Source organism: Neolamprologus multifasciatus, chromosome 18 (genome assembly GCF_963576455.1).
Source record: "Neolamprologus multifasciatus chromosome 18, fNeoMul1.2, whole genome shotgun sequence".
Classification (NCBI taxonomy): Eukaryota; Metazoa; Chordata; class Actinopteri; order Cichliformes; family Cichlidae; genus Neolamprologus; species Neolamprologus multifasciatus.
Window position 1 is genome coordinate 12,665,910 of NC_140456.1, and position 27,405 is coordinate 12,693,314.

Below are 27,405 nucleotides of genomic sequence, written 5' to 3' on the forward strand. Positions count from 1 at the left end.
ATCCAAGTAGAGCTCGACTGAGGCTGATAATACCTCTATACTGATGTACTGCTATATCAGTACCTGCATTTATAATAGCCAATAAATGAACATTTAAAAAGTAAAGGAGAGACGGGAGAAACACCCTTCAGCTAAGTTGTCAGTGTTGGTGTTGCATAGTTTGTCCACCAGAGGACACTGTGCAGCAACAGCCACAAACACAACAACCAACCAACTAGAGTATCAACAAGTAATCGTTGGTAAGGGCTAGTAACTACATACGTAAAACAAATGTTAGGAAAATCTGTTTATCTTTCATTTGCCTGAAAGTTTTCAGTTTTGAATCAGCAAATATGGGTAAAAATCCTACATCATTGGGTTTCTATGGTGGAGTCCTGGAACTTTGTAGGATATAGGGTTGATTGGTATTGTCTCATGTTATTGTAGGTAAAGAACAGTTGTGTTTACTATTTTTATTTGATGGGTTCACTGCTATGACTTATTGGGATACTGAAATGGAACATCATTATTTTATTCCAGTTTACTGATGATTTTCCTGCTGTAAAAAATGGCCATGGAAAAAGGACGGAGAAGGGAATGTGGTTAAATCAGTGAAGCTAATTAAGAACAGTTCCTGAAACTCTAAATGAGCATCTGTGCTGTCATTTAGGCTTTAACTTAAAGTCAGAGGGTTTCTCATGTGGCAACACGAGTGTAGTATATACTGTATTATTTTGGAAATACACCTCTCATGGGAAGGTAATTCAAGAGCTGTATTTGTTTGAGGTATCTGCATGGTGAGCAGATGCCAGCTCTGACTTATTATGATGAACAGCGCAGTGAGGCTGTAGTGGACAGAAATCATGGTAATGTATGTCAGGTGTGCTTGTTTTGCTTAAAATTTATACTCTGGATTTCACCGTGGCTGCAAGATATCTAAAATTTAATGTGTTGTCGCCATTATTCATCCTCCGACTACCCACTAAATTAAGCAGGAAAAGCTCTTCCTGAGTTATACATGCATGAAGTGCTTGTTATACCCAGGAGACACAAATCCCAGCAAACTCCAGACGCCACAACTTCTACAAGTTTCTGCTGGGTTTAAATGAGGCAACGCCACCTCTTGGAGCTCATCCGTAAACCGTGATTGCAGGTATTTGAAGTTAACCGAGGAGTCGGCTTCAGTTATCTGAGTTTAGAGCTGAACAGAGACACTTCTTAGAGATTACGCTCAGTGAAAACTTTTGTATATTTGTGAGTTAAAAAAACAACAGAAAACAAAACCCTTTGGGTTTTATTTGGCCAAGCAAGCACATGTTTGAGCTTGAGTGGGACTTAATGTGTTTACTACAGCTGTGGGGGTGAAATGATTTCAACAGTTTGTATTTTGAAAGATTTCTTATTTTAAAGTCAAGCTTCAGGAATAGCAGGGAAGTGCATGCCTCTTTTGCATGAAACACACAGTACCCTCAAACATTTGGATGCAATTAGATCTGAAATATAAAGAATTTTGCCCTTGAATTGACAACTCCTCACTCCAGTTACCACCAGAGTGAAGAGGAAAAACTTCATGCATGTTGTATTTACATTGTTTTCTTTCTGCAATTTCCTGATCGCTTCTCATACACTGCACCCTCAAAAATGTGCTTAAAATGTTTATAGCTGCACTGAAAAAGAATCTGTTCCTCTGACATAAACAGATATTTCCGCTACTTACCACTTCAGCAAATGGAGGTCAAACCAAAGCGCCTGCACATGCATCCACAGCAGAGAACTGGAAGACCTGCAGGAAAGAAATGTTGATAGCTGCTTAATCAAAGCAACACTGGTGAGAAATGTAAACTACATAATGACACATGGCACCCATTTGATCACAAAGTATGATTAATCTAGAGGAATCTGTAACACTCCTGCACCGTGGTTTGACATTTTCAGAGAAATAATCATTACAACTATTTGTTTTTCCTTGTGTGATTTCATGGAGCATTAAAAGAAGGTTAGACTTCGGGCCAGCGGGAGGTAATTAAAGTCCAAATTGAAAGAAGGGAAGCCTCCCGCCGACAGCTAAGTAAAACCGAACCAAGAATGTGTTGAGCGACGCTCAGTTAAACCATTTTAACCGCAATAATCCCTCCTTAATGTCACCTTTTTGGACCTTTCTTGTGCAAACTGTAAGCTGTCCACATGCTGGAGAAAGTCATCACAGATGATTGTTTGTGTTTGCAGATTTAAGGAAAAACCCCAGAATATTCCTGTCAACATTAGTGTTTTGGGGGATAATAGTGTTAGTGCATGTAAGACATCTGTTGCTGCTAACGGCACTGACAAGATCTACAATAAACATGCCAAAGTTTTACAACCCCCCTCCCATGTCCAGCTGCAGCGTGTTGGTGAATTCAGACAGTTTTAGAGGAAGATAGAGGCACGGAGGATGCAGCAATGACTCTGGAGAACCCAAACAGCCTGAACAACTGCAGCGCGCAGGTGTTTCTCCTCTTCCAGAGCAACCCTGAACTCTCCAAAGACAAATTAGCACAATCCCTTTTTGGCTGTATAACAGTATGCTTCCTCTAAGACACTGGGCGTTAATATTTTTAATTAAATTACTTGATTTATATAGGATTTGTTTTGGGGGGGTGGGTACTTTAGATCATGGATAAATCATTTTCTCATAGAGATCGATGTATATGAGTCATAGAAATGCAGTTGTACATCCTTCTTCATTCATAATTTATGTTCATTTTGCCTTCACATCCATAAATATTTAAGTGCTTAAAACATAAATAATCATTAATAATTCATTACATTCATATGGCGGATCACTGAAAAACACTTGTGCACACTTTGTGTTTCAGAAAAGACCTTAGTCGGTGATTAGCTTATGTTGCATATGGCATAAATGATCACAGCGAGCGGCAGAATATCGTAACCAGATCTACTTGGGCCGCTGCAGGATTGAGCTGATTCCACAGCACTAGTGGGGAAACGGTGGCTTGATTTGGCAACGTTTGTCTCTAAACAGATCTTGGATGGCACTGCCTCTGCTGTTGAAGATAAAGACGGCCATTCTGCAGGCAGGCTGGTGTGAGTTTATGGAACTGGGGATGTTCCATAAACTCAGGACTGCTTGTGATGTCCTCCGGTGTGAGTCTCTGCAAGCAGTGAACACTCGGCTGTTAGCCTACCTCACTTTCTCAGACAGGTTCTATTGAAGTGTTTCGTTCGTGTTGAAGGAATGTAGCTGCAGAGATGCCACTGAGAGCTGGGCGAGCTTCAGCAATGAACATTAACGGTGCCGATAGCATGCTGAGATATGTCAGGCATCGGCAGTAAAGCTGACAGTGTTTTCTCAGCCTCCGCATTCTTCCTTTATGCTCTCTGTGCTACTTGCTGTGGTGCTCTTATTTATTTGTTTATTTAGTGTTCCGTTTAGTCATTGGTTCCCATCTGGATAAGGATACGCTCCACACCTTGCAATCTGTAAACTATAGGCTCTCTCACAGTTCACACACTAAACAGGCAGGGGAGAGGTGTTTTAAGTTAAAATGTTTTTGATTTGAGTCAGATATTAAAAGGCCTGTGCGTGCAGGGATGTTTATTTTTCAATGCTGGGTGTGTGAGTGTTTGTAGTGTGCATGAGTGTTTGTAGGGGCTTTGGGGTGGGGTGATCACTGGGAGTGGTGGGATTTGATGGAACAGTGGAGGATTAAAGGGAGGGGAGGAAGAAAAAAAGGAAAGGTGTAGGTCTGGAAGGCCAGAGGAAGCAATGAGCTTACGGCACACTTCAGCTCCAAGATGTTAATGTTCTTTTTTAGGGTCATAATTACACTGATGAATCCCAATTTTAAACTACAGTTTGTTTGTCTTGTATACAGGAAGTTGCTGCTAGATATTTAGTATGCAGATTTAATCTGCTAATAAAGTGATGACTGTTATTTTACACACGAATAAGCTTTTTAAATGAATTTATTGTCAGATTTAAATAATAAAAAGGTTTGTTATTCATATATTATTATTGTTAAATATTTACAGAGGCAAGGTGGCCTCTTATTTATTTATTTAATTATTGCCATAGAGGTTTCACCTCAAAGTTTCACTGAACTTGAGGCATCCTTCTCGTTTCATAGCCCCACCTTGTGGAATATAGAAGAAGGACAGCTTAAAAAAAGAGTATATGATGTGATTTTATATCTAAATGTAAAAAACAGGAAGTCCAACTGTTTTAAGGACATGCTGAATTTACACCTGTTATCAAAAAGTATAGGGATGATACATATATTTCATTTTCTTAAACAACTTCTAGTCCTTCTGCTGTTTCCCAGAATTATAATGCTTTGAAAAGAAATCCTTAAACTGCTCTGAAATATGCAAATCTGAACATCTAAACTTCATGTAGTGAGGAGGAGTCAGATGTAGTTACAATTTAGGAGGAAAAAGAGACAAAATTGAATGCGGCTCATGCATAATGAAACAATTCCTCGACATCTGTGATGCTTTCTGCTGTCGGTACTGTTGCCTGAGCACTGCAGTACACAAACAAGTGTTTGTCACCAGACAAACGTTCCCTGGGTATCAGCACGGAGAAAAAACACAAGCCATTTGTCTAGTGTCTAGACTTACAATAAAAAACCATGCTAGATCATTAGGTTGGGTTTGTGCATTTGGCTAAAATTCCACACCATTTTGCATCTCATTCATTCTGGACGATATTTTTCCTTTATTTATACAACATTTCCATCCCAGAGGAGGATGCTGCTCGTAAATGTCTCATACTTGAAATAGGAATGCTGAAGTGATTTTTATTTTCCGTGGCCTCCTAGGAATGGCTTAATTCCTTCTAAGGAAATAAATGACACAAAGAATCATCGGCGCCTCTTTATGGGAGATCATATAAATATTACTCTGGTTTTGATGGCTGTTTTTATGTGGCACCTGCTGTTCACTTAATCTGCTCAGAAGGAAGGATATAATACAACTATGATAGATACTCACCTCTCTTCGCTGACATTAAAATACTACTCCCCCTTCTCCTGCATCACAATCTTTTATCAGCTTCTACCTCAGAACTTAATCCTCTCTGACAAGATTGTCCTTCAAGCATTGCCAAAACTTCTCGGATCAGCTAGAAGTACATGACTCATTTACAGATCTGCCTTTTGTAAACACGGTTCAGCTCACGGGTGATAACAGGTCTTAAGACACGGCGTCCCTTTTAGTGCCATGTGAATTACAACACCAGCGCCGACTCCATGAAGAAGAGCGGCGAGTGTTGTGTTAGCAATTGTAATTTGTCCTCTGTAAGGAATTCTTAAAGGGAACTCTTTCAGCTGTGATATAAGAGTTCATTCCTGAGCTTTACTTTCCTAAACAATGCATAATAGGTGCGGTATCACTTTGCAATAGCTTCCACCTGGTCTGAAGTAATGTGTTTCTACAGCGCGCCATTTGCATTTGTTGGGCGAAAAGCATCAGTCTGAGTGTTCATTTGATCCTGAAACGGTGCAAACTGAGGGGAACATTTTTATTTTTACAGTGATGAGGAAAAACAATATTTTTCCCCTGATTTCCTATTTGTTTGCATATTTCTCACATTTGCATGTCTCAGATCAATAATATTAGACAAAGATAAATTGAGCAAATACAAAATCTGGTTTTTAAGTGATTATTTCATTTATTCGGAAGAAAAAAAACTATCCAAACCAACTTAGTGATAAAGTAATTGCCCTGTAAAACTAATAGCAGGTTATGCCCTTTGGCAACAAGAACTAAAAATGCAATTTGTGATGACTGGCAATAAGTCTTTCACATCACTGTGGAGGAATTTTGGCCCACTCTTCTTTACAGGATGTCTTTAATTCAGCCAGATTGGAGGGCTTTCAGGTATGACGGGTCTGTTTGAGGTCGTTCCAAAGCCTCACAATTGGATTTTAAGTCTGGACTTTGAGTAGGCCACTTCAAAACAAACTCCTTGTTGTTTTGAGACCTGAGAAGACAATCTCTTTCAAGGTTTTCTGGTAAAGAGCAGAAAGGATGGTTCCGTCAATTAAGTCGTCTCACCCAAGGAGCAGAAAAGCAGCCCCAGACTGTGTTTGTCTGTTGATATAATGTTCATTTATGAAATGCTGTTAGTTTTATGCCCGATGTAACGAGACAGAAAACTTCCAAAAACTTTTGACTTGTCAGAATATTTTTCCAAAAGTCTTTGGGATTATCAGATGTTTTTTAGTAAATGTGAGACGAGCCTTTGTTCTTTTTTGGCTTAAAACATTTGTGTCCATCTTTTTTTTTTTTTATTGTTGAATCATCAACACTGGTCATAACTGAGATGAGTGAGGTCTGCAGTTCTGGGTTCTTTTGTGACCTCCTGGATGAGTTGTGGATAATGGCTCTCAATGTGGTTTCAAAACCTTGGAAATTAGAACTTTGCTTCTCATCTGTTCTTTAGTTTCTTTAGAACGCAGCATTCTGAAACCTTTTAGCCTTCCTATTGCCACACAGGTTATACTCTAACTGATTTCTTGATTCAACAGGTCTGGCAGTAATCAGGCCTGGGTGTGGCTAGTAAAACTGAGCTGAGCTTTCCAAAAACTTTAGTTAATCACAGTTAATGTATGATTTAACAAGAGGAGGCAAATACTTTTCCACACAAGACGGGGTATTAATAAATAAAATCATCAACTGCATTTTATGTGTATTCATGTTATCGCTGTCTAATATTAACATTTGTTTGATGCAAATTTGACACACAAATTTCATCCATTCATTCATTCTAACGGTTTGTTCAAATCACGGTTGCGGTGCAGGGTGGAGCCCATCTCAGCACAGTTACCTGTGACAATATTTCCTTACAAAAGGTTCCTTTAAAAAATGACGAATTATCCTTCAAATGAAACCATATTAAAACACTCTGTGTGACCACACCACAGATGAAACTGAGAAGGAATAATTCAGTTAGAACAGATGAAGAGTCAGGAAATCTATGGTGACGTTTAAGAGAAGTAAGAAGAGGGTTTAAGCTCCTTGTATAGTAATTTTCATTTCCTATGAGCGTGGAAAGCACTAATGTGTATTTAATTCTTATATATTTCATGTATTAAGGCAAGAAAGGGGAGCAGAAAGACACCAAGTTAGCAATTCTTTTGAATTTATCAGTTCTACTCATCATCGCAACATCATCAATATGTGAGAGAAGTGAGAGTGGATGGATAAAATAAAAACCTATAAGGCTGGACAAAATGACAACAACCTTACCAATGTTAACCACAGTCTGAACAGACAAATTCTTGATGGGAGTATTTTTCCTGAGAAGCCTCGAGTCAAATGCTGACTCCCAAAATTGGCACCGTATGTCTACAGGTAGCCGTGTATTTCTGTAGCTGCTGTATCTGGATCAATGTGGTAGACTGAACATTTGCAAAACAGACCAAATTCACTTCAATTATATGTATCATCTGCTGCAATATTAAAAATATTTACCTTAAAGTGTTGCCTAGTAGTATCCACAATACATGGCGATTATGGAAACACTGTGATTATTATTACCTCTTTATGACACCAGTGCCTAAGGCAAACAATAAAAGATGTGATTCAGAGCACCAGTTATGTTCTAACACGCTTTTTTTTTTTGGAGCTAGCTGAAAACCTACCACTTGTCAATATTAAGTCCACTTTTTCCAGGGGATTACTGTTTGTTTATTTAATACTTTTTTTTTTTTTTCAAGGAAAGCTATCTACAAACCCCATAAATCAACACAGGCTTGCAGAGAAGAGGATTTTTCTCATCATCCTATGATGGGAAAAAATTAATCTTAATTTAATGCCAATCTAACAGCATTACAAAGCATTACAAAATACATTTAAACCCAGTGCTTTGGATCCACATACTCAAGTTTCATTCATTCATTTATTATTGGAGCTCAATTTTTTTTTTTACTGCAAAGCAGAATTCGTGACTATATTTGGGAGACATCCCCAAGATAACACATGGAAACTAGGATGAGATGCCTAATGAAAAGTCTAGCTAGAGCTCCAGTGTGACTACAAAAGATAAGCGGACAGACTGAGTAGTGGAAACAACGTTAGCACATTTATGTTTCACCTATGTTTTAGTATGCTCTAAATTTCTTCTTGAATGTCTGTGGCTTGCCAACTCTAGTAGAAAACTGTGGTCTTAATATTTCTTCAGCCTTAAAAAGTGCTTGTGCTCCATTTGATCAGCTGGAACATAAATGTGGTCCAAATCTGTGCAGGACCAGCAAGTTTTCTATGAAGAACAGATGCAGGGCTAAAACAAACTATTCACAAGGTATGCATTTAAGGAAATATTTTATTTCTGCAAAAACAGACAACAGGAAATAAGATTTTCTGTCTTTCTTTAGAATTGCCTTGAAAAAAACTGTTCTAACTTTGTCGTAATTATGCTAGTAATAAATTTATGCTTCACATTGTTTCATTAGTTCCTCCATTTTTTCATGTGTCAGTTTGATGGTGTTATGGTAAGTTTAAACCTTGGCATAGATACCAATCGCCAAGAAGTTCTGGGAGAAAAACCCTTTTAGTCACAGTAGCTGAGTGTTAGTGGAAAACCCTGATAATTACAGTCCCAGTTTTAAGCTCCATTTAAGTCGAGACCATGTCCCAATCTCTCTATTCTGACCTAACAAGCTGAATCACAACCTGACTAACTACTTTGTTCGTATAACTAACTTTAAAACGCATTGCAGTTATAGCTTAGTCATTACATAGTTTGACTTCACTACTGACAAAAGCCAGGTGAAAAAAACTATTCAAGTGTGTTTCCATTTAATTCACCTTTGGTGGCTTTCTTCTGATTTTAGAACTGGGGGTATGCATGTTGTGCAATTCATTTTCCTCTCTGATGCTTATCTTATCTCACCCTCTTCCCCACTACTTTAAAGTACTTTGAGAAAATGTTAAGAAGATTTCTATTGTTTGCGGCCCAATCTTTCAGGTGAAAACCAAATGGTTTATGTGTGAAGTTTAATGTTTGGGAATTCAATGAGGCGAAGATCCTTTGTGCTGACGACGACCCTGCTTTTAAAGACATGTTCACAAAGTCAACAATCTTTCAAACAAACACCATCACAATAAAGATGCGTGCCCTTGGTTGTTACCAGTATTTCGATTTTTAAAAGAAAAGCATGAAGATGAATCACATTTGATGAGAATTAAAGAGAATCTGCAGCGCACGTCAAGGCCTCAAGTAAAACTCCAAAAAGTTAGTAGTGCTTGACTTGTTACACTAGCCCAGCATCTAAGTTCGGAGTGTTTAGCTTTGACTTTCACCACACAACTGCAATCATTTACAGGAGACGCTGCAGAAAAATGCTTTCCTGCCGAGTCACCACAGAAAGGCAGATAAGGCTAAGAATTTGTGAGCGGTGGCAGTTATGTTTCTAGTTTGGATGTATACGATTAGGCTGGGCTGTTATGATAGGTACATGCATCAAATATTCATGACCTTGTGCCTGATGAATACTGTATATAAACAAGATTTAGTCTGATTCCTGCTCAGTGCAGTCAGCACAGCATTCATCAACCTGCAGGCCAGATCCAGCACATGAATACAAAACAGACAGGCTGTTCTCATTCCACGTATTCAATTATGTCCAAGGGTAAAATTTGTTCCCTCTTTAGAGAGTTATTCATTATTGTACTGTTGCTTACAGGTACTACTTATCACAGGAGACAATGTCTAAGTATTACATATACTATACTGATACCCCTCTTGCTAGTGCAGAAAACCCAGTTTCAGAGGGCACAATAGCGGTCAGTCCAAAATGGTTTATTTTGTAAAGGGGGCAGCTGGAGATGAGAAAACATGGTGCGCTACTAAATGATGATATATTCAAATGTACATGACATTCAAAGGGTATTACAGTTGTCACTCAAATTTTCCACACATGAATTCTTTCATTCAAAACCTTTTTTCCAAATGTAAATGGATAAAAAAAAAACTTCAACATAAAAATATGAATCAACACGATAAACCCCTGGGATGCTGGAAAAGGAGAAAAGTAACAGTTACATGCAGAATGTAGACGGGTGAGTTCATGTTTTTTTCTAATTTTGGAAAAAAAGAAAAACCAGACGCTGAATGACTAACACATCGTAGAAATCTAGACGAAACATTGTGGTGAACTGCCCCTTTGTCCCCAAATCATTAACTCACATTAGCGGAAACTGCACTGTTTCAGTCTTTTATTCGCTATAATATAGGTCAATAGGAAATATAAGAAACTGCTATTAATGACAACTCGAGTGGTCTTGGCTAGCCATTACAAACAGCACATATGTGTTGAGATGCCTCATGAAAATGACAGCCCAAAATAAATTACATTTGCCAAAACTTAACGCACAGACTGGTCAGGATGAGGGGGGCAAGAGGAAGGCTGGACTTGATGTAAGAGAAAAAAAAAGAAAAAAGAAAAAACAACAAACGACTGGATGACGAGTCAAATACAATGTGAATGAAGCTCCTCTGGATGTGTGGTGTCCAGAGGTACGGCTGTAGAGTGAGTATAAAGGTCCCAAAGTAGAAACTGCAGTCTTAACATGTGCCGTACTTTAAAATGTAGAGGAAAACACCCTTACACTCATCAATATGATGAGCAGAGAAGTCCCAAACCAAAGCTTTGAAGTCTTTATTTTTGCTATCGGGGAGAGGAAGAAAAAAAAATACTCGAGAACAAAAATTAAACACAAAAACAGGAGAGGGCGGGAAGAAACGACTCCAGATATTACGCTGAACGCAGAGAAGATGAACTGCACGAGTTGGGTGAGACACTCCGGCACAGGGGGTTATTTCCTGGAGCTAGACTTCTAATATCCAAAAGTACTGGTCTGGAGGACCCACGTTGGTCATGGGGTGTCCATGGAGATGCCTGCAGCAAAATGCTTCTACAGCGGCATCTCAGCAGGCTTTCCAAGAGTGACGCTATGTGCTTCCAGCTGCCTGGCTCTCTCCTCCCTCTGAATTACCTGCAGGAGCAGAGTGGCAACATGTCAGCAAAGGTATTTTAGGCTACGTTCACACTGCAGGTCTTAATGCTCAATTCCGATTTTTTGATCAAATCCGATTTTGTCATCTGCTCGTTCACACTACAAATAAAATGCGACAGCAAACGCGCTCTAGTGTGAACGCTCAAAGCGGCCTGCATGCGCAAAAGAAGATGTCACACACAACGCGCTCTGTTTAGACCCAGAGCAAACAGTATTGTTTGACTGATGGCCCTTAATATAAAGACTTCGGATTTCACGTTTCCCAATTTTTGCTTTAAGTTATTTTGTTATTTACATAATAATGTAGATAACCTAATAATTATCCTTATTGCTGTTTTAGAGGGGCGGTGTTTCAAAGGATAGTTGCAGATTTCTGTCAGAATCTGCAGATTATACAGTACAAATAAAATGTTAACGTTTCTCCAACGTCGTCTTCCCAACAGTTTCACTGACATCTACACTGGATGGCCAGGAAGCGTTCGCGGTGTCTTAACGGGCGCTTCTCCAGCGCTGATAATTGGCGTCTGTCTTGTGTCAGTGACGTAAAAGATGGATTTAATGCGACTTGACCATTCACACAGCAGTCGCTTTCTGAAACATCGGATATGTATCGGATTCAGTACCACATACAAAAGTGACCCAGATCGGATTTGAAAATATCGGATTTGTGCCGTTCACACTGTCATACCATGATCGGATATGGGTCGCATAGGGTCAAAAAAAAAAATCGGATTTGATGCCCTTTCGCCTGCAGTGTGAACATAGCCTTAGTCGAATCACTGAAAAACAAACAAGAGCTGCTGCAGTAAAAACTACAAAATCAAAATAAGAAATAAAAATCACTGACTTGTAGCAGGAGTAGAGGCTGAAGCGGAGGCAGAGGCATTGTCCTCCTCGTCGCTGTCATCCTCGTTGGACTGCGGTACCTCAGCATCGGGGATGGTTGTTGCCGGGGTCTCAGACTCCTGTTCCACCCTGCTCTTCAGGGCCAGGATACGGTGATGTAACGCTGCAGCCAGCTGACCTATGTCTTTAGAGCTACCCTAAATATGCAAAAGTGCAAACAAAATTCAGCCACATGGACATGACACATGCACATTGCATTGGTACACTGTAACGCTCCATTTGCAGGATTTTCCAAATTATCAGTAGGATGACTTCATCTTGTTGAGAACGCAGCAGCCAGAGTCCTTACAGATTTCAACATATTACCCAGCTACTGAAGTAACTTCACTGGCTACCAGTTCAACACAGAATTACCTGTACAAGTCCTTCTACAAGATTATAAAGCTCTCAGTAGTTTGCCCTCCCAGTTCATCGCTGACTTTCTCAGTATCTATAACCTAATTAGATCTTTTAACTATTCTCAGAATTAGATCCAAGTGTGCTGAGGGTGCTTCAGTTACTGTGGAAACTGAACCTTGGAACAAGCTGCCTGCTGACTTGAGGTCATTTACAACTGTTTACACTTTACAAAACAAGCTTAAAACCTCTTTTTTTAAACTTTCTTGTAAAGTTTGTTTTTTATTGCTTTGACTTAAGTAAGCCTACATTTGTTTTTATGTTTTTCATTTTTGGGTTATGCACACTGAGTTTACATTTAATGAAATGTGTTATATGAATGATAAAATTGCCACTTCGACACGCAGATGTTTCAGATTAAATGCTTTCCAAAACCCACAGAACGGCTGGAATGTTAAACATCTGGGGGAGGAAGTAATGCATTTTATTAAGAACAGTTTTTAACTACCTCAAAATAATATGTCTGAAAGCAGTATTCTTGTACCAACTGTAGGCACTGAATGTTTTAATATCACAGGACAATACTGAGCTGATCAAATTAATAACATGGAAATGTATTCACCTTTTACTAAAGTAGAAAAATACATAAAAACAGAATGAGACAGATGATAAAGACGCATTAACAGTGGAAGGGACAGCGTGAAACCGAGGCAGAATATGTTTCCCCAGTTCAATGCTTGTACAATTTTTCTATTTTTACAATTTTCTGTGTTTTTCTTACTTTTGATGTATACACAGGGAGGGGAAAAACACTTAAAAGCTAACACCGTTTGGAAAAATGAAATGTTCAAATGTTAAACGTTTAGTAACACATACCGATATTAGGAAGACCTTGACACCCTGGTCCTCCGTGTCCATGGCAGTGATTCGTACACTCTTCTCGCTGGCCTTGTCCACTTGCATCTGGGGCCAAAGTTTAGTGTTGAGGATCAACCGGAGGCTGCCCTGGGTCCTCATTACTGCAACACACGACAGCAGTGACATACAGATGCAAATATGCACATGGTGTTTACCATTTCTTCAGCCCACTGACTGTAAAATCTCTTCACTAAACAGGCACAACTAGTATTTGCAGTAAATACACAGCTATAGTCCTAGAAACTGCTCTGTTCTGTCACTGAGAAAGTGATTTGTACCAGGATTTTACAGTTTAGTCAAATATTAACCAGGATACAGTGAAAGGAAACTTCTGAAACAGTTGAATATTCATTAAAAACAAAACTTCAGAGTGCTTGTCCACTTAGATTTTGATTTGTCTGAATGAAACCACCATATATAAACATGACCACAATACTACTGCGGTGGCCAGTCAACAGAGCCATATAGTAGGAACAGACTCCCTCTTGTGTTCACTGTTAGGTTTTGTCACAAAAGGTATGTTTTGGTTTACTGAGATAATAGTCGCCCCTACCTGTCCCGGTAGAATAACAGTAAAAACAATCACAGATGCTTTCGTCCGCTAAAGCCATTTGGGTGACTGAATTGTAAAAACAAACCGTGCACATTCATAACAGGAAGGGTTTTTTCCCCCTTTTTTCCCCTCTCTCCAGCGGCTTTTTTGAAGGTGCTTTTACCTAGACGGGACTGTAGCGTGCCGTCGTCTGTCGATGCCATGTCATTGAGCCTCAGCAAACCCCGACCTCTCTCTATCCACGACTGAGCAGTCTTCTCAAAAACATACAACTTGCACTGCATCTGAAGTAAAAGAGGAGGGGAAAAAATAAGATTATAAAACATTCTCACCATGTTACTCGCTGCACGTCTTCAAGCGAAATACCCCGCCTTGTCTTTTACCTGTAAAACATTGCTTTCTGATTCCTCTCCAGTTTTCACATCGACTTTCTCTAAGATGCACTTCTTGGCTGTGGCTTTGGTGTATGCTGCTGCAGACTCCTCCAAAGACTCTGACACGTTGTTCACTGACATAAAACACAAACATATAACTGATCCTTTGGCAACACAGAAACAGTGCTACTGCAGAGTAATCAAGGGGCCTGTCTTCCATCCCCGAACAGAGAAGCTTGATAATGTTCTCTGCATCATTTCCAGAGCAGAGGCACTTGAGCTCTGCGCCCACATTAATGATTGCCTGGGCACTGAGTAGCTATGAAATGGTAAATTCTTTTTCAAAGTCACCGAACAAAGTAAAATATTCTCTCACTCAGTATTCCCCTTTTGTATGTAAAGACACAAACCCTGGTTACAAAGTACAAGCCTATGATTAGTAAATTATGAAACCAATCCAAGTTTAAGACAACATAAAACTAATATACAGTCATAAGCCCACAGGTCTTGTTTTTGTCTTGAGTGGAGTAAAGTTTTGTGCTAGTAATCAATCCAAATAGCAACCATTTTTGTAAATAATAGGAGGGATGGGTTTTTTACCTTTCTCTGGGGTGGCTTCCTGCGATGAGGGCTCTGAAGCAGGGGCAGCTGACACGTCTTTATTTTCCTCATTTGAAGAGTCACCCTTTGGTGGACTCTGAAAACACAACAGAGTTGATCATTGCAGCTCGTTCAATTGTAGTCATTAGGAATTCTGCAGTATTGCAGAAGGTAAACAGACTATTGAATTCACCGTATTAACTCACCAGAACTCGTTCAGACATATTCTGCCCAAAAACAAATTTTGCTCCACTGTCTGCACTGTTTGTGGCATTTTTTGAACTGAAAAGGCAGAAATGCAAGTGTGCATCAACACGTTGATCGAAGTTAATACTGAATTACGCAGAAATACTATTTTAAAAATGTAAAAGTAGAACACATTTTTTAATTACCTTGTGGTAGAGATGTACTGCAAGAAATAATTTGTGCCCTCTGATTGAGAGTCCAGCGGCACGCCGTCCTTTGAATTGTCTTTATTGTTTTCCTCCAACTAGAGAGAGAGAGAAAGAGAAAAAAGGAAAATACACAGGAAGGAAATCTTACGACAGAAAGTAGATTAAGAAATCTCTACAGACAAATCTTAACCAACCCAATATGATGTAATCCAAGCATCATGTTGGTCCAAGCAATAAATAAGCACTTGTTTCATGTCCACTTTAAAATTTCACAATAAATATGTCCACTTACATGTATTAAGGCTCATTTACTCCAGGAAACCTTACTCTTAAAAAAAGTGCCATCTTGTGTGAAGAATGTGATGTCATTAGGTGGGTTGGTTATTAGCATATACTAGCTAACTTGTGACAGCTAAAAGGCTCACTTTTATGGTGGCCCTGACTGCAGCAATGAGTTTTATGTTAAAAACAAAAACTAGAATATCTTGTCCACTCTGTCTCATAGGCAGAAAGTGGTTCTTCACTGTTGGCTAGCTGCACTGAAACAGGACTTACCAAAACTAGCCATAATGTTAAGGTTTGTATATGACTTTGTAAAATAGGTCTGTGTGAGGGAGAGCCTGTTTAAGTCAGATGTTCACTGAACCAACTAGCTGGAGTCAAGCACCTTCCCCACTATTTGATTTGATCTCATGAGGTTGGTGTACAGACCGAGCGACCAATCAGCCAACAGAGTGCATACCCAGAAAATAGGATCAGTAGGTTTAACCCCCAGTTATTTCGAAGTTAAATCTTTCTTTTCACAAGCACAGCGAAACTACAAGATAACTGGTTACTACATGCATTGCAAACAAAGTTTCTTATCAAAGCAAGATTAGGAATCTTGATAACCATTAGCATCTTCGCAGGTGGGACTCTTCACGTCTCACTCCCCTTCACTTATTTTAATTTACTTCATATTAGAAGTGAGTAAAAGTAATCAGTGAGATAATGTGCTCACCTAAACAATTTTCCACAGCAGTTTCCCAACAGAATTTCAAAACTAAAACAAAGAAGGGCTCCAAGAACTACGGCATCTCTTCCTTGGAAGCTCCTGTGTGCCCCCCACCCCACCCCCTTCGGGTCATCGCCCACATTAATCTATTCCCCTCTGAACATCCTGATGATGGTAGGCTTCTTGATTGCACTTTGGTAAGAAACTTAGTTGCATTTGCACTGTGTCATCAGTTAGACTAACATTACCATATGTTAGCTATTAGCAGCAACCAACCAATCAACCAGTGACGTCACATTATGTACTAAACAGGATGGTGCTACACATGCTCTAGAAAACTTTATTTTTTAAATCCAATTTCACCAAACACACACTATTGCTTGACACAAAAATTCTTGCTTCGAATTCACCTGCTCACAGCCAGCAGAAGGAAAACTCACCTTTGCTCTGTCTTTGATATTCTGACCAAACACAAATGATATTGCTACATTTGACTCTTTCTTCTCTTTTCTTTCTCCGTCCTTGTTACCACTCGAGCCATCTTCCTCATTTTCATGTTTCTGAAACAGGAAGAAACAGAGCAGCAGGGTCAACTAATATAACTAGTGTTCACTGAGCCTTTATCAGATTTGAAGGATCTTTTACCAACACGAACTTCCCCTGCATGCAGCAAGTTTCATTAATATCTTCCACAAACCACACTGACTGCAACTTGCACCTTAACTGTGTTTGCAGTTGACTGTGCGTTGCATAAAAACAAACGGGACCCAGTCTCACTTAGAAAAAAGGGACATTGCACTTTTAGCAGTCTGGGTCATTGTCAAGTATGTAGCCAAAATACTAGAAAAGTGGCATACAGCAGCAAGACGTGCCTAATTTTCCTAATGCAAATCCATTTACTTAGCAAGCCTATTAGTGGCACAGCAATATAGTTAATATTTCTGGATGAAACTGACTGCAGAAAGCATAATTTAGTTACTAGTTAATTCATGCAATGTAGTGGGAGGTTCCCATCATAAAGAATCAAGAATAAGAATCAGCAAGCTGCCCGAGTTTCTGGTCTCACTGCAAATCCAGCTGCATAGCTTTAGACAGTGGCTAGTAATGACACTCTGAAGAGCTAGTGAAGGGCCAGCTGCAGACAAAGACAGTGGATTTGGGGTCTATGCACAGGATAAAAACTTACAATTTCCTTTATTCATCCTCACAAAGTATCAACAGTTGTAATATCCAGTATTGTGGGAAACTGAATACAACTATGCTAACCCTGCTGAAGCACATATATGTGCGGCCAAATGACTCCAAGGCGGTCTCGTTCATTTTCATGCCGTTTGAAGAAATGTGTCCTAGCAACATCTGTGCTTCATTACTTCTTCAATTATCAGAATTTCTAAAATACTTGTCACTTAAGAAATAATGAAGCCAAAATGTTTGCTTTACTTGTACAAATGATACGCATGTGAATGAGTCACTTTGAAGTCATTTGGACTTTATTGGGTGCTGAAACCGAAGCCTAATCATAATGAATTTATTAAAAACAGTCACAGCACAAATTTTTATTTGGCCTAAACAAATGACTGAAACTGGCTGGACTGCTGTTCTGAACACTACGAGGAGCAAACTCACGCAACCTGTGTGGTTTCTCTTTGTTAGTCAAATTATGTTTGCCTTTTTCAGCTGTGGCTGAAGGATTCATTAAAAAAAACAAAACAAACAAAAACAAAACAAACCCCTGTAACGATGGAGAGCTGAGGTAATGACAGAAAAGCAAGTGTTGCAATGTAGTAACATGTTTGTGACAACAGTTTACACATGTATGTTTTAATAAATATGTTTATATTATTTAATCAAATGTAAACAAAAAACATTTTTAAAAAACATGAATTTTCTATGCTGGAGCTTTTCATTCTGACTTGTATCTATTAACACAGTAAAAAGACAAATATGTCAACAGGACAAATAAAACACACAAGCAAAAACTGTAATAAAAAAAACTCAACAAACAAAAACTGCAGGAAATGCAGTCATGTTTGATTTTTGTCTCCTAATTATAAATTGTTTAGGTTTCGCTATTTCTCACCGGTGTCTTAGTCAGCGTGGCTGAGTGCTCTGTGTTGTTCAGGAAGAGGGACTGGGTCACAGGTGCACCATCTGAGGACTTTTTCACACCATTGGTTCCACAACTGGAATCTACAGACAGAAAAAAGGGGAAATTATTCCAACTTTTCACCTATCCTGATAGCATTTGAAGCGACACACCTCATGAGCAAAACAGTACACAGTGAGAACAACGATTGCAATTATATCTTAAATTACATGTGATTAACTAATGAGTGTAAGACTCTGAGCTTTACTCACTGGACTCTAAATGTGATTTAGAGGGCGGTGCCTGGAGAACTGCAGGGCGGAGGACACTGCGTTGCTGCTCCTTGGGTTTCTGACTAGGGACACCTGCAACCGAGGCAGTTTTTCTCATGCTTTGTACACACAGTTATATCTTTTACATGTACATGTCGATGTGTGGGCTGCTCAGAAAGAATTTTTTGGATTCACTAAAAATAATCTGCAAATATTCAAAGCTTTGCCTGGGAGTAGAGTACAAGTAAGGGGTAGGTCAATATGACATTAGTAGTCATTTGGGATCCCTTCATTTGAGAGGGGAGGGGCGCGCGGCATATTTGCACAATCTGATGTTATTCCAGACCATAACCTGCATTCAAATGCTTGACTTTTTGTGACAGCTTTCAAACATAGTTGTAACTTGTATAATCATATCAATTGTTCATGAGGACTGTACCAATGTCAGTGCTGATAATTAAGATTAAATGTCCTCATCAGATAAAGCCTGAATAATAAATGATAATGCATAATGAACAGGATCGGTCTGAGTAAACATCTGCCAAGGATGAAAGTTCCCTCCACCCTGTGCATGAACTGAGTGTCGGGATCAACAATGAGTTTACATCTAGATGGGGTTTTTTGAGCCTCATGACGATATCTGATGATATCTGCCAGTTTTTCTTATTTCAGTAACAAATCTAAAGTAGTTGTGAAGATATGATGCAATTTTGCTCCATCTAAAACAGTAGAAACCTTTTCCAAATATTTTGTATGTGTGGACCAAGTAACACCTAATGCAAAAACATTTCATGCAAATCCAGCAATAGCTTTTGTATTATACTGCAAATAAACAGAAAAACTGAACCAACTGCAAAAGCTACTTGCTAGATTTTTGTGGTCAGGAATATAACAAAACCATAGTATAAATAGAAAAAAATAACAAAAACATTTTAAACATCTACCTGAACTTGGTGCCTGTCCATGTATGAGAGTCGGTGGTTTTAAACGGAACCCCACGGGCTTCTCCTCTGGTGTAACAAACCACAAAAAGAAGCAAAAGTTCAAAAAAACATATTCAGGTATTGCACAACAACCTAATGTGAGCATGCTCTTCTGTCTTTGCAAATTTTGTAACCACAGAGCCAGTTACCACAGCAACCCTTGTACAGCCTTAAGAGTTGTGTTGGAATCTCAGTAACATGGCGGGCTCTAGGGCCTTTGATCTATTTCTACCTCCGTCTCTTCATCTCAGTGGCTTTATTGGGATACCATTAAGTAATCAGCACTAGAACAGAAACCCAAAAGCACATGCGAAAAGCCACATCCTGTTTGTCCTCAGCGTTTAGGAGACCCTTCCAGTGTGCATAAATGTGTGAAGCTTAGATTGCACATATGCTAAAGAAAAACATTTTCAATCTAATTATAAGAAGTATTTGCATAATTAAATATAAATGAACGTGAATATCTTTCAACATTTTTACTAACCAGCAACTCTCAGGACATGCATGCAAACAATGAAGAAAAAAAACCACACAAGCAATAAAAGCACTATAAACATTTTAAATGCAACTAAAATAACCAAACTTCCAGCACATAGTGTAGTTCTGCGTCCCTACTAACAACATTTTTTGGGTCTGTTCATCATTATTTTTACTTTCAAATACACACATTATGTAACATGCTTCAGGCAGTTATTAACTACAGCCTGTTTGTTTGCTCAAGTGGAAGTCCTCTCCGTAAATCTGTTGACTAGTGATTTAAACCTCTACGTCACTTTTCAATTGAGCTCAAGCCATTAAAGTAAAAAAAAGAAAAAAGATTGGGTCACTTTTATCTTTGACAAGAGATGGGATTAAAAAAAAAATCCATATAAAATCATACTTCCTTATTCTCCCTTAAAGTGCTTCTGCAATAATAATTTCATATCTCTATTAACTAGTCAGTATTTTTCATAATGATATTTTCCCCCATTTTGACTCGTCTTACCAGTGTAATATGACCTTGATGAAAATGATTCAACAAATTAAAGTATGAACGGCTACTCGGCAAATGACTGATTAAGCTGAGCTTCATAAATTTAACAAAATCATTTAACATCTAAAGTGATACAACAAATTTACTGGTCAGACGTCCTATAAATATAATGCTTTGGCAGGAAAACCAGACACACACGAGTGCTGCTGAGTTCAAAGCAAAGTTACCACAAGATAATTATTTACAAGCTTTGTGTTAGAGATATGCTACTGATTAAACAATGTTGTTAATCCAGCTTCACCCTAACTTCCTCTCCTCACAGTTACTGTTTAATTTCTTATTTAACAAATATGCATATGTTTTAGTTCCCATCAGCCTAATTTATGTCAACTAATATAACTACTTTTTTGGCCTTGTAGATTTCCTGTGCAAGTGAACAACAGATACATAAACTGCAAATGACTAAATTTATTGTTTGGGCGGGGGGGGGGGGGGGGAGAGAGATTTACGTGGCTTTTTAACTTAACAAAAGGGCATAAACAACATAAAAAAAATGACAAATTTTATAGTTTGACACACCTCTAACCCTGGCAAGGAGCTTTCACAAGCAAGGTCATGAAGCGGAAACCTTTAAAGTTTAAAGCCCAACTTACCCTAACCTACCAGTTGCAGCTTATTTAGAATTTCAGGTTATATTTTATAAATTTGCAAAGAAAGAAATACTTCAGCTACAAAGAAGGATCTAGTGTGGGAACAGCTATTATATCCAAGTCATACTGTATTCATAGAAAGACACCATAGACACCTCAGGGCTCTAGAGTGCGACCAATTTGGTCGCAAATGCGACCAAATTTTTCAGTGGTGTGACTAAAAATAAATATTTGGTCGCACAGGTGCGACCAACTGTTCGGGTAACAAAAAAAAAAAAAAAAAAAAAAAATCTCTGCAACTCTCCGTGTGGTCAACAACAGACACACATTATGCCCCTATCGTGGACTAAACCGATCAGAGATAGTCAGGGGCGGGACCTCTCTGATTGGCCGTGGTCCAGTTGAAAGTGCAGGTGGAAGAGAGAGGTGAGTAGCTTGAATAAAGCGATATCGATTCATTAACGGATTCCACACAAAGACGTAAACACAGAGCGGACCCGACGCATCAGAATCAGCTTTGTCTTTCTTGGCTTTCTCACCCGACGGCCCGAACACAGACACGCTGTCGGAGCTTAGCGATTCTGATGTGTCGGGTCTGTGTTTACGTCTTTTTTGCGCTGATTCTGAGCTGCAGGTTTTGTCTCTCTCCAACCAAAATTCGCCGAGCCAGCAGGAAAAGAAGCAGCAAACTGCGCTTCACATTTGATCAATGTCGTCATGAATTCCCTCTGACTTTTGCTGTTTTGCTTCCACCACGATAAAAATCATATTTCCTGCACAGCTCTCTCTCTCTCTCTGTGTACTTCAGGAACAGTTTCCCATCTCAAATCTCTGTTTTCTGCATTATTCATTCTCTTATTACCCACCAGTCTACCGTTGTTTACAGCGCTGTGTTTTTCTTTTTTCACTTAAATGACCTCGGACAAGAAAGCCTAATTTCTGCTGTTCTATACTGAAGAAATTTAAATTTCTTAAAATTATGCAAAATTGCAGAATATTGCAGAATATTTTAAGGTTATCTGCTATAAAAAAAACCAGACCAGGAAAATCTCCTTCATGTTTTTCACACAAAGGCATCTGCTGTGATGTTCACAATTCTGATGAAGTCTCACATGTATCAGTACTGATAAATGATCAGAATTATAATATTTCTGACTGTCTGAGGCTAAATTGAACCAAATCAGGACTTTGAGAACCGGAATCGAATGGATTATAGAAATCAGTGATGATACCCAGCCCTAGTGAGCAGCCTAGGCCTGAGAGAAGTGGATGTAGCTGTGGGATGAAAGATGAAAAGAACGATTGATAACTTTTTTGTTAAGTTGAGGCCTGATCTGTCTGAAATTCATAGCCAGTGCTCTGACACAGTGCCATCAATCTTTGAACGCTGAAAAAGCACAGTGTATCCAGGAAACATATTATATGCTGCAATAAATGCACTGCCCAAGTGTCCCCTCTCCCCACTGCCTTTCAGCAACAGACAGAAGCAAACAGGTCGTCAGAGGAGGCCAAGATGATGATTAAGTTTAACATTTTCTACAATATTGACAAAGCACTTTAAGCACAAGATTGTTAGTTAATAATTTAGAAATGAATATTGTCTGTATGGACTTTCCACCCAAAGAAAGTGCACATGTAAAACTGCGGTGTTAAGCAATGCGGTTGAAAAATTTGAGTGCGCCTAACTTTTGTGCCGGTACGCCTAAATTTTTAAAGTTAGGCGTACTGGTGCGCCCATGTCAAAAAGTTAGTCTAGAGCCCTGCACCTAAGACGGCGCTAAATAAACTAGCTTTTAATACCCAATAAGCTAGTCCTCTATAGCAGTGGCACTAGGAAAATTGCTGTCAGCTATCACCACATGACACTAGGAAATCATAATAACAAACCCTATGTATTTACTAATGTTAACCTTAACTCTGCCTTTTTCAAATTCAAGCATCATACATTTGTTTTCCAGTTGAATCTGACAGTTCAGAGCTATATTATATGCAGGCAGGATCACAAGCGACTCAAGGCCATATTGTTCTTATAACTTAAAAGAAAAACAAATTCTCTGTATTACTGAAGGTTTTGAGAGGGCGGCGAATTACAACATATAGAAAAAGACTTCTCCCTGCTTGGTATACTGAACGGTCTTTGTGCAACACATGACACAAACTGACAGATCTTTGGAGCAGTGAGAGCCAAATGAGAAATGAGCAAGGAGAAGTGAAATCTCAAACCAGACTAAATACAAAGACTTACATTTAAACCAAACAAAAACAAGATGCAGAAATCTTTTGAATAATTTAAAAAGTTGCAAAGTAAATACCAATACTACATTTATAAAAATTAGCTTTCAGTTTATGTTTATGCAGTAAAGACTCTGAAAGGACAGCAGTCAAAACTTAATGGACAAAATCAGAGTAAAATAGCTAAATAAGAGTCAACTAGCACTAAGAGTCAACTTGGTGAGAGTTAAGCGTTTGTGACACTTTTAGAATTACCAAAATGATCTGTGACTTAAAATCTTTAAGTCAGCAAAAGATACTATTTACCAGTTTTAGTGACCATCTTGTGCCAACTGCTTTAAATTGTTGATGTGTTTGATTTTTAATACTGAGATTCTTACCACAGGGGCCCTTTAAGCAGTGAAAGGAAAACTAATAGTGGTCTAGATTGCTCACCTGGCTCGGAGTCAGAGTTCCCAGTCGGAGACTGGCAGAAACTTGAGGGCATGAATACATTGTTCTTAGGAACTGCAAAGTAACAGACAGACACTGCAATCAGCATACAAATCAATGTGTACACCACAGGCAAGAAGCAACATAAAGTAAACGCTCTGCTTTGCTTAGTCATCACGTGCCCTTACCAGAATGTGGGGGTGGGAATGATGAGGTCCTTTCCCTTTTCACAGGGGGAGTATAGCTTCCCTCATCTTTATCTGAATCTGAATGAAGTGAAATGATAATGACTGTATGTCAGTTTAAACAGAAAGATAACATGGACAAACAAAGCGGCCAATTTGGATATTTCATTTACCTTCTCCATCCTCTGCACTTGAGCCCTCAGCAGATCTCTGCAAGGAAGTGCGAAACGTTTGGTTTTTTTTTATTTATACCAAAGGAGCACCATTACTCATATAAATCCTAGGTAGCTTTCTTAAATTCATGAAAATTTGACTTAATTAAATTAGAAACAAACTAGCAAGAAAGATGTGAAAGATTGCAGGAAATGCTGCTAACAGTGACAAATTTGAATCCAAGAACTTTTCTGGGATGTGTGCTTTTCAGAAACTGAGCTTGACTAAATGTTGGCATAAATAACATCTACAAACTCAAAAAGACAATGTTAGCCCTTATAGATGAAGAAAAGGAAAACAAAACAGAAACTTACCTTCTGTGGTTTATCTTTATGGAAAACAAACACAGGGGGCGCTATGGCAGGCTTGTCTGTTAAGAAAAGATGTAGGCTAGTCATCTAAACACTAACTTAAGGTGTGCAGCAGTACTGTCTGTCTGATTCTTCATGCTCAAAAGACCCTATGCTGTGGCTTACTTCTTCTGTGTACCTGAACATTGTAAGTGTATTTGGACATCTTCTATTTTATAGACTGTACAGCTGATTAAAAATAAAAAGTCTAACTTTTAAAAAATTGCTGTGGTAAAGATTCCAGTGAGTTAAACAACTGTTCACAACTCATTTAAATGTAAGAAACTTAAAAAGATGACCTGCAAAAATGCAGCTTAACAACAATCTGATTTTTATCTGTGTCAACCAGCCAGGCGAAATCATGCCATCAAACCGAGTACACTAAACTTAACCATACAATCCTATTAGAAGTTCCTGGAACAATTAAATCACATTAAGTTTACCCAGAGTGAACAATCCACAATAAACTAAATAACGTGATCAAACGTAAGATATGCAAATACACGTATTGCAGAATAGGCAAACTAGACAGAGACTGTAATTTTAAATAAATAAATAAATGAGAAATTATGACGCTTTCCACCGGTATTTTCTTGCCTCCATAATCTATGATCATAACATAACAAGAATAGCTAAAGCCAGGCTAGGCGATAACATGATGTCAGCTCAAGCCACTTAACGACTCTATGTTCACACTGTACCCTGGTGTAAGATGTGTAATCCTATAACGTTAGCAGACAAAGGTTTTCCTCTGTCTGGGTCAGGCCTGCACACTGAACAGGTGTAGCATCGCTGTAGCTGCGCAAAACATGCATGCATGCGATATAAGCCAAAAGCCGGCAGCACATAGCCACGATTGTTTCCTGAAGCGACAATCACCGCTTTGACACACGCTCCGCATGGTTTAAGCTGATCATTTTTGTGTGAAACTAAAGAAAATGTTGTGTGACCTACATTTTACCCCCACCTTTGTATCTGCCGTCTGTCTCACAATCAGCTAACTTGTCCAATGAATATAAGATTTCCGGCATGAAACACTTCTATTCACATCTGAAATACAAGTAGCCCCAATGCGTCCCTTGCTTATGTTAACCAGTTAGCATATATACCCATCTGACCCTTTTCAGTAAATAGTCGGCGCCAATGGTTGTTCCTTAAAGCCGAGGGAGGTTTAGCTCGATGGCTAGTTAGCCTGCTAATGCGCTCCAACCAGCATGAGTCATGTCGCCTGACAAACAATGTCAATACGGTCCTCACTTCATTCTCCCATATTAGAAGCCCAACATAATGACAATCTGATTTTGATGGAATAAGAAAACGCGCAAACAAGCAGAGGCTAAACCGAAGCATTGTCTGACTGGCTGACATTTTTCCTCTACGCGCCTAAATGAACGTCAAGCAAACCTAAAACGTAAAGCTAACAACATGAAATAAACACGGACACTGTTTCCAATCACTGTTATTCTTACACATTAGCTTCGTTACAAGCTGTGCTTTTCAAATATGGCTTAGCCAAGTTTGGTGTTTATAATCACCTTAGATCGTTTAGCTCACCACAAATGGCAACAAATACACACACACCGACTATAAATAGCCGGGTGCTAGCGTTAGGAGGTAAACCGGCTAACTGACAGGCAGAACTGGAGGGCGTTCCGAGACATTCCAGGTATTACCCCAAGCCCAGCGTTAGCATTGTTAGCCTGTTTGCTAACGCTGTAACCTTATAAACGCCGCGACGTTATTAATCCACCTGAAGTCGCCATTTACGTGTGCCACAGTTGCTTGATTTCAGCTATCAAATATGCAAACCGCGAAGAGACACGCTTTACATGGCCACAGTAGCTGTATTGTTTTTCTCATTCTGCCACTTACTCACCTTCGTTTGCCAAGTCCGCCATTTTACTTCGACGCTCACACACCCACAACCCACCGCGCAGATAACACCAGTCAAGGCAGCAATGTGCTCAGAGACACCCGTTTGCTAATGCAGCCAGCGACCCCTGCCCTCGCCACCACTCTTTTAGTAAACCAAAACTCTAGTATATGTCCATGCTTATCGATATGTTTATGTGGTTATTTATAATTCAGCTGGTCCAAAGGAAGAGCTTGAAGTTTGCCTGGGTCGCTTAACCCACTATTACAGCTTTCCCAGGCCCCTGTGTACCAACACAGACTTTAAAGGTATTATTAACTACGATAAAGCTGCACACAAACACCAGATGATGACATGAATGGCTCAGGTTTCTTAACCTAGAAAACAGTGGTTTGGCGGAAAAACAAAAATACAGCCTCCGAGCACGTCACAAAGGCATCACCACAGCCAGTGTTAAGTGGTGATTTAATCAGATTCCCGGTAAAGTAAAGGTAAACAACCAAGGCGTCGTTCATATTTCCTGTTTCCAAACGATGTGTGTCCTGTAATCACTGTGCTTACATTTATACACATGGTTTATTCAAGGTCACCTCATAGTAAAAAGTCCTGTTAGTTTGAATCTATTGGCCCTTTTTTTCTCCTGGGGTTGTTTGTAAAGGCCACATTTACAGTGACTATACTGCAGTGCCAATTGGTTTTGATAGACACACACACATACACACACGTGCACGCAAAAACGGCATTCTTTAAGATATCATAAGTATAAGATCAGCAAGGAAATTTCAAGTGCTAGAGCAGTGCAGAGATAACGCCATAAACGTCACGCCTAAGTAAAAAAAAAAAAAAAATCGTGAGTGGTAAAGGATAACTCAAATGAGCAATACCAAGATGACAAACAAATAGATAAATAACATTTAAGCAATCTCTGTGCTGATGTAGCACTTGGAATTTACCAGGCCTGTAACCAAAACACCGTGTGATCATGACTCACATTATTTACATGAAGTGCATTATTATAGGAGTGATTAGGTCATGAAAATCCTTTCCTAAGGATGAATTTGAATTCTGCCCATTTTCTC

General features: G+C 39.1%; 1 protein-coding gene across 3 annotated transcripts; it reads right to left on the reverse strand.

The window, feature by feature from the left end:
- Nucleotides 1-8,287: 8,287 nt before the first annotated feature.
- Nucleotides 8,288-26,439, reverse strand: ranbp3b (RAN binding protein 3b). 3 transcript variants are annotated; one of them, XM_085142127.1, is made up of 17 exons: nucleotides 26,330-26,439; nucleotides 24,418-24,473; nucleotides 24,064-24,100; nucleotides 23,894-23,971; nucleotides 23,709-23,780; nucleotides 19,380-19,445; nucleotides 18,436-18,528; nucleotides 18,158-18,267; nucleotides 16,518-16,637; nucleotides 15,081-15,178; nucleotides 14,895-14,970; nucleotides 14,689-14,785; nucleotides 14,098-14,222; nucleotides 13,878-13,998; nucleotides 13,120-13,262; nucleotides 11,849-12,044; nucleotides 8,288-10,980 (listed from the first exon to the last, which is right to left on the reverse strand). In XM_085142127.1, the coding sequence occupies exons 1-17, from the start codon at nucleotides 26,349-26,351 to the stop codon at nucleotides 10,937-10,939; spliced, it is 1,554 nt and encodes a 517-aa protein (XP_084998253.1). In that variant the 5' UTR covers nucleotides 26,352-26,439; the 3' UTR covers nucleotides 8,288-10,936. The 3 variants fall into 3 exon arrangements, with proteins under 3 accessions (XP_084998253.1, XP_084998252.1, XP_084998254.1); XM_085142126.1 differs by lacking the exon at nucleotides 26,330-26,439 and having other exon boundaries at nucleotides 24,418-26,323; XM_085142128.1 differs by lacking the exons at nucleotides 18,436-18,528; nucleotides 26,330-26,439 and having other exon boundaries at nucleotides 24,418-26,323.
- Between the last annotated feature and the right edge of the window lie 966 nt (nucleotides 26,440-27,405).

Excerpts from the sequence above, each read along its gene's own strand:
- ranbp3b (XM_085142126.1), bottom strand. The coding sequence starts at position 24,501 with ATGACTAGCCTACATCTTTTCTTAACAGACAAGCCTGCCATAGCGCCC. Across the intron at positions 19,446-23,708 it reads GAACTCTGACTCCGAGCCAG|AGGAGAAGCCCGTGGGGTTC; the intron begins GTGAGCAATCTA and ends TTGTTACACCAG. Across the intron at positions 12,045-13,119 it reads TCAAGGTCTTCCTAATATCG|GGTAGCTCTAAAGACATAGG; the intron begins GTATGTGTTACT and ends TTGCATATTTAG.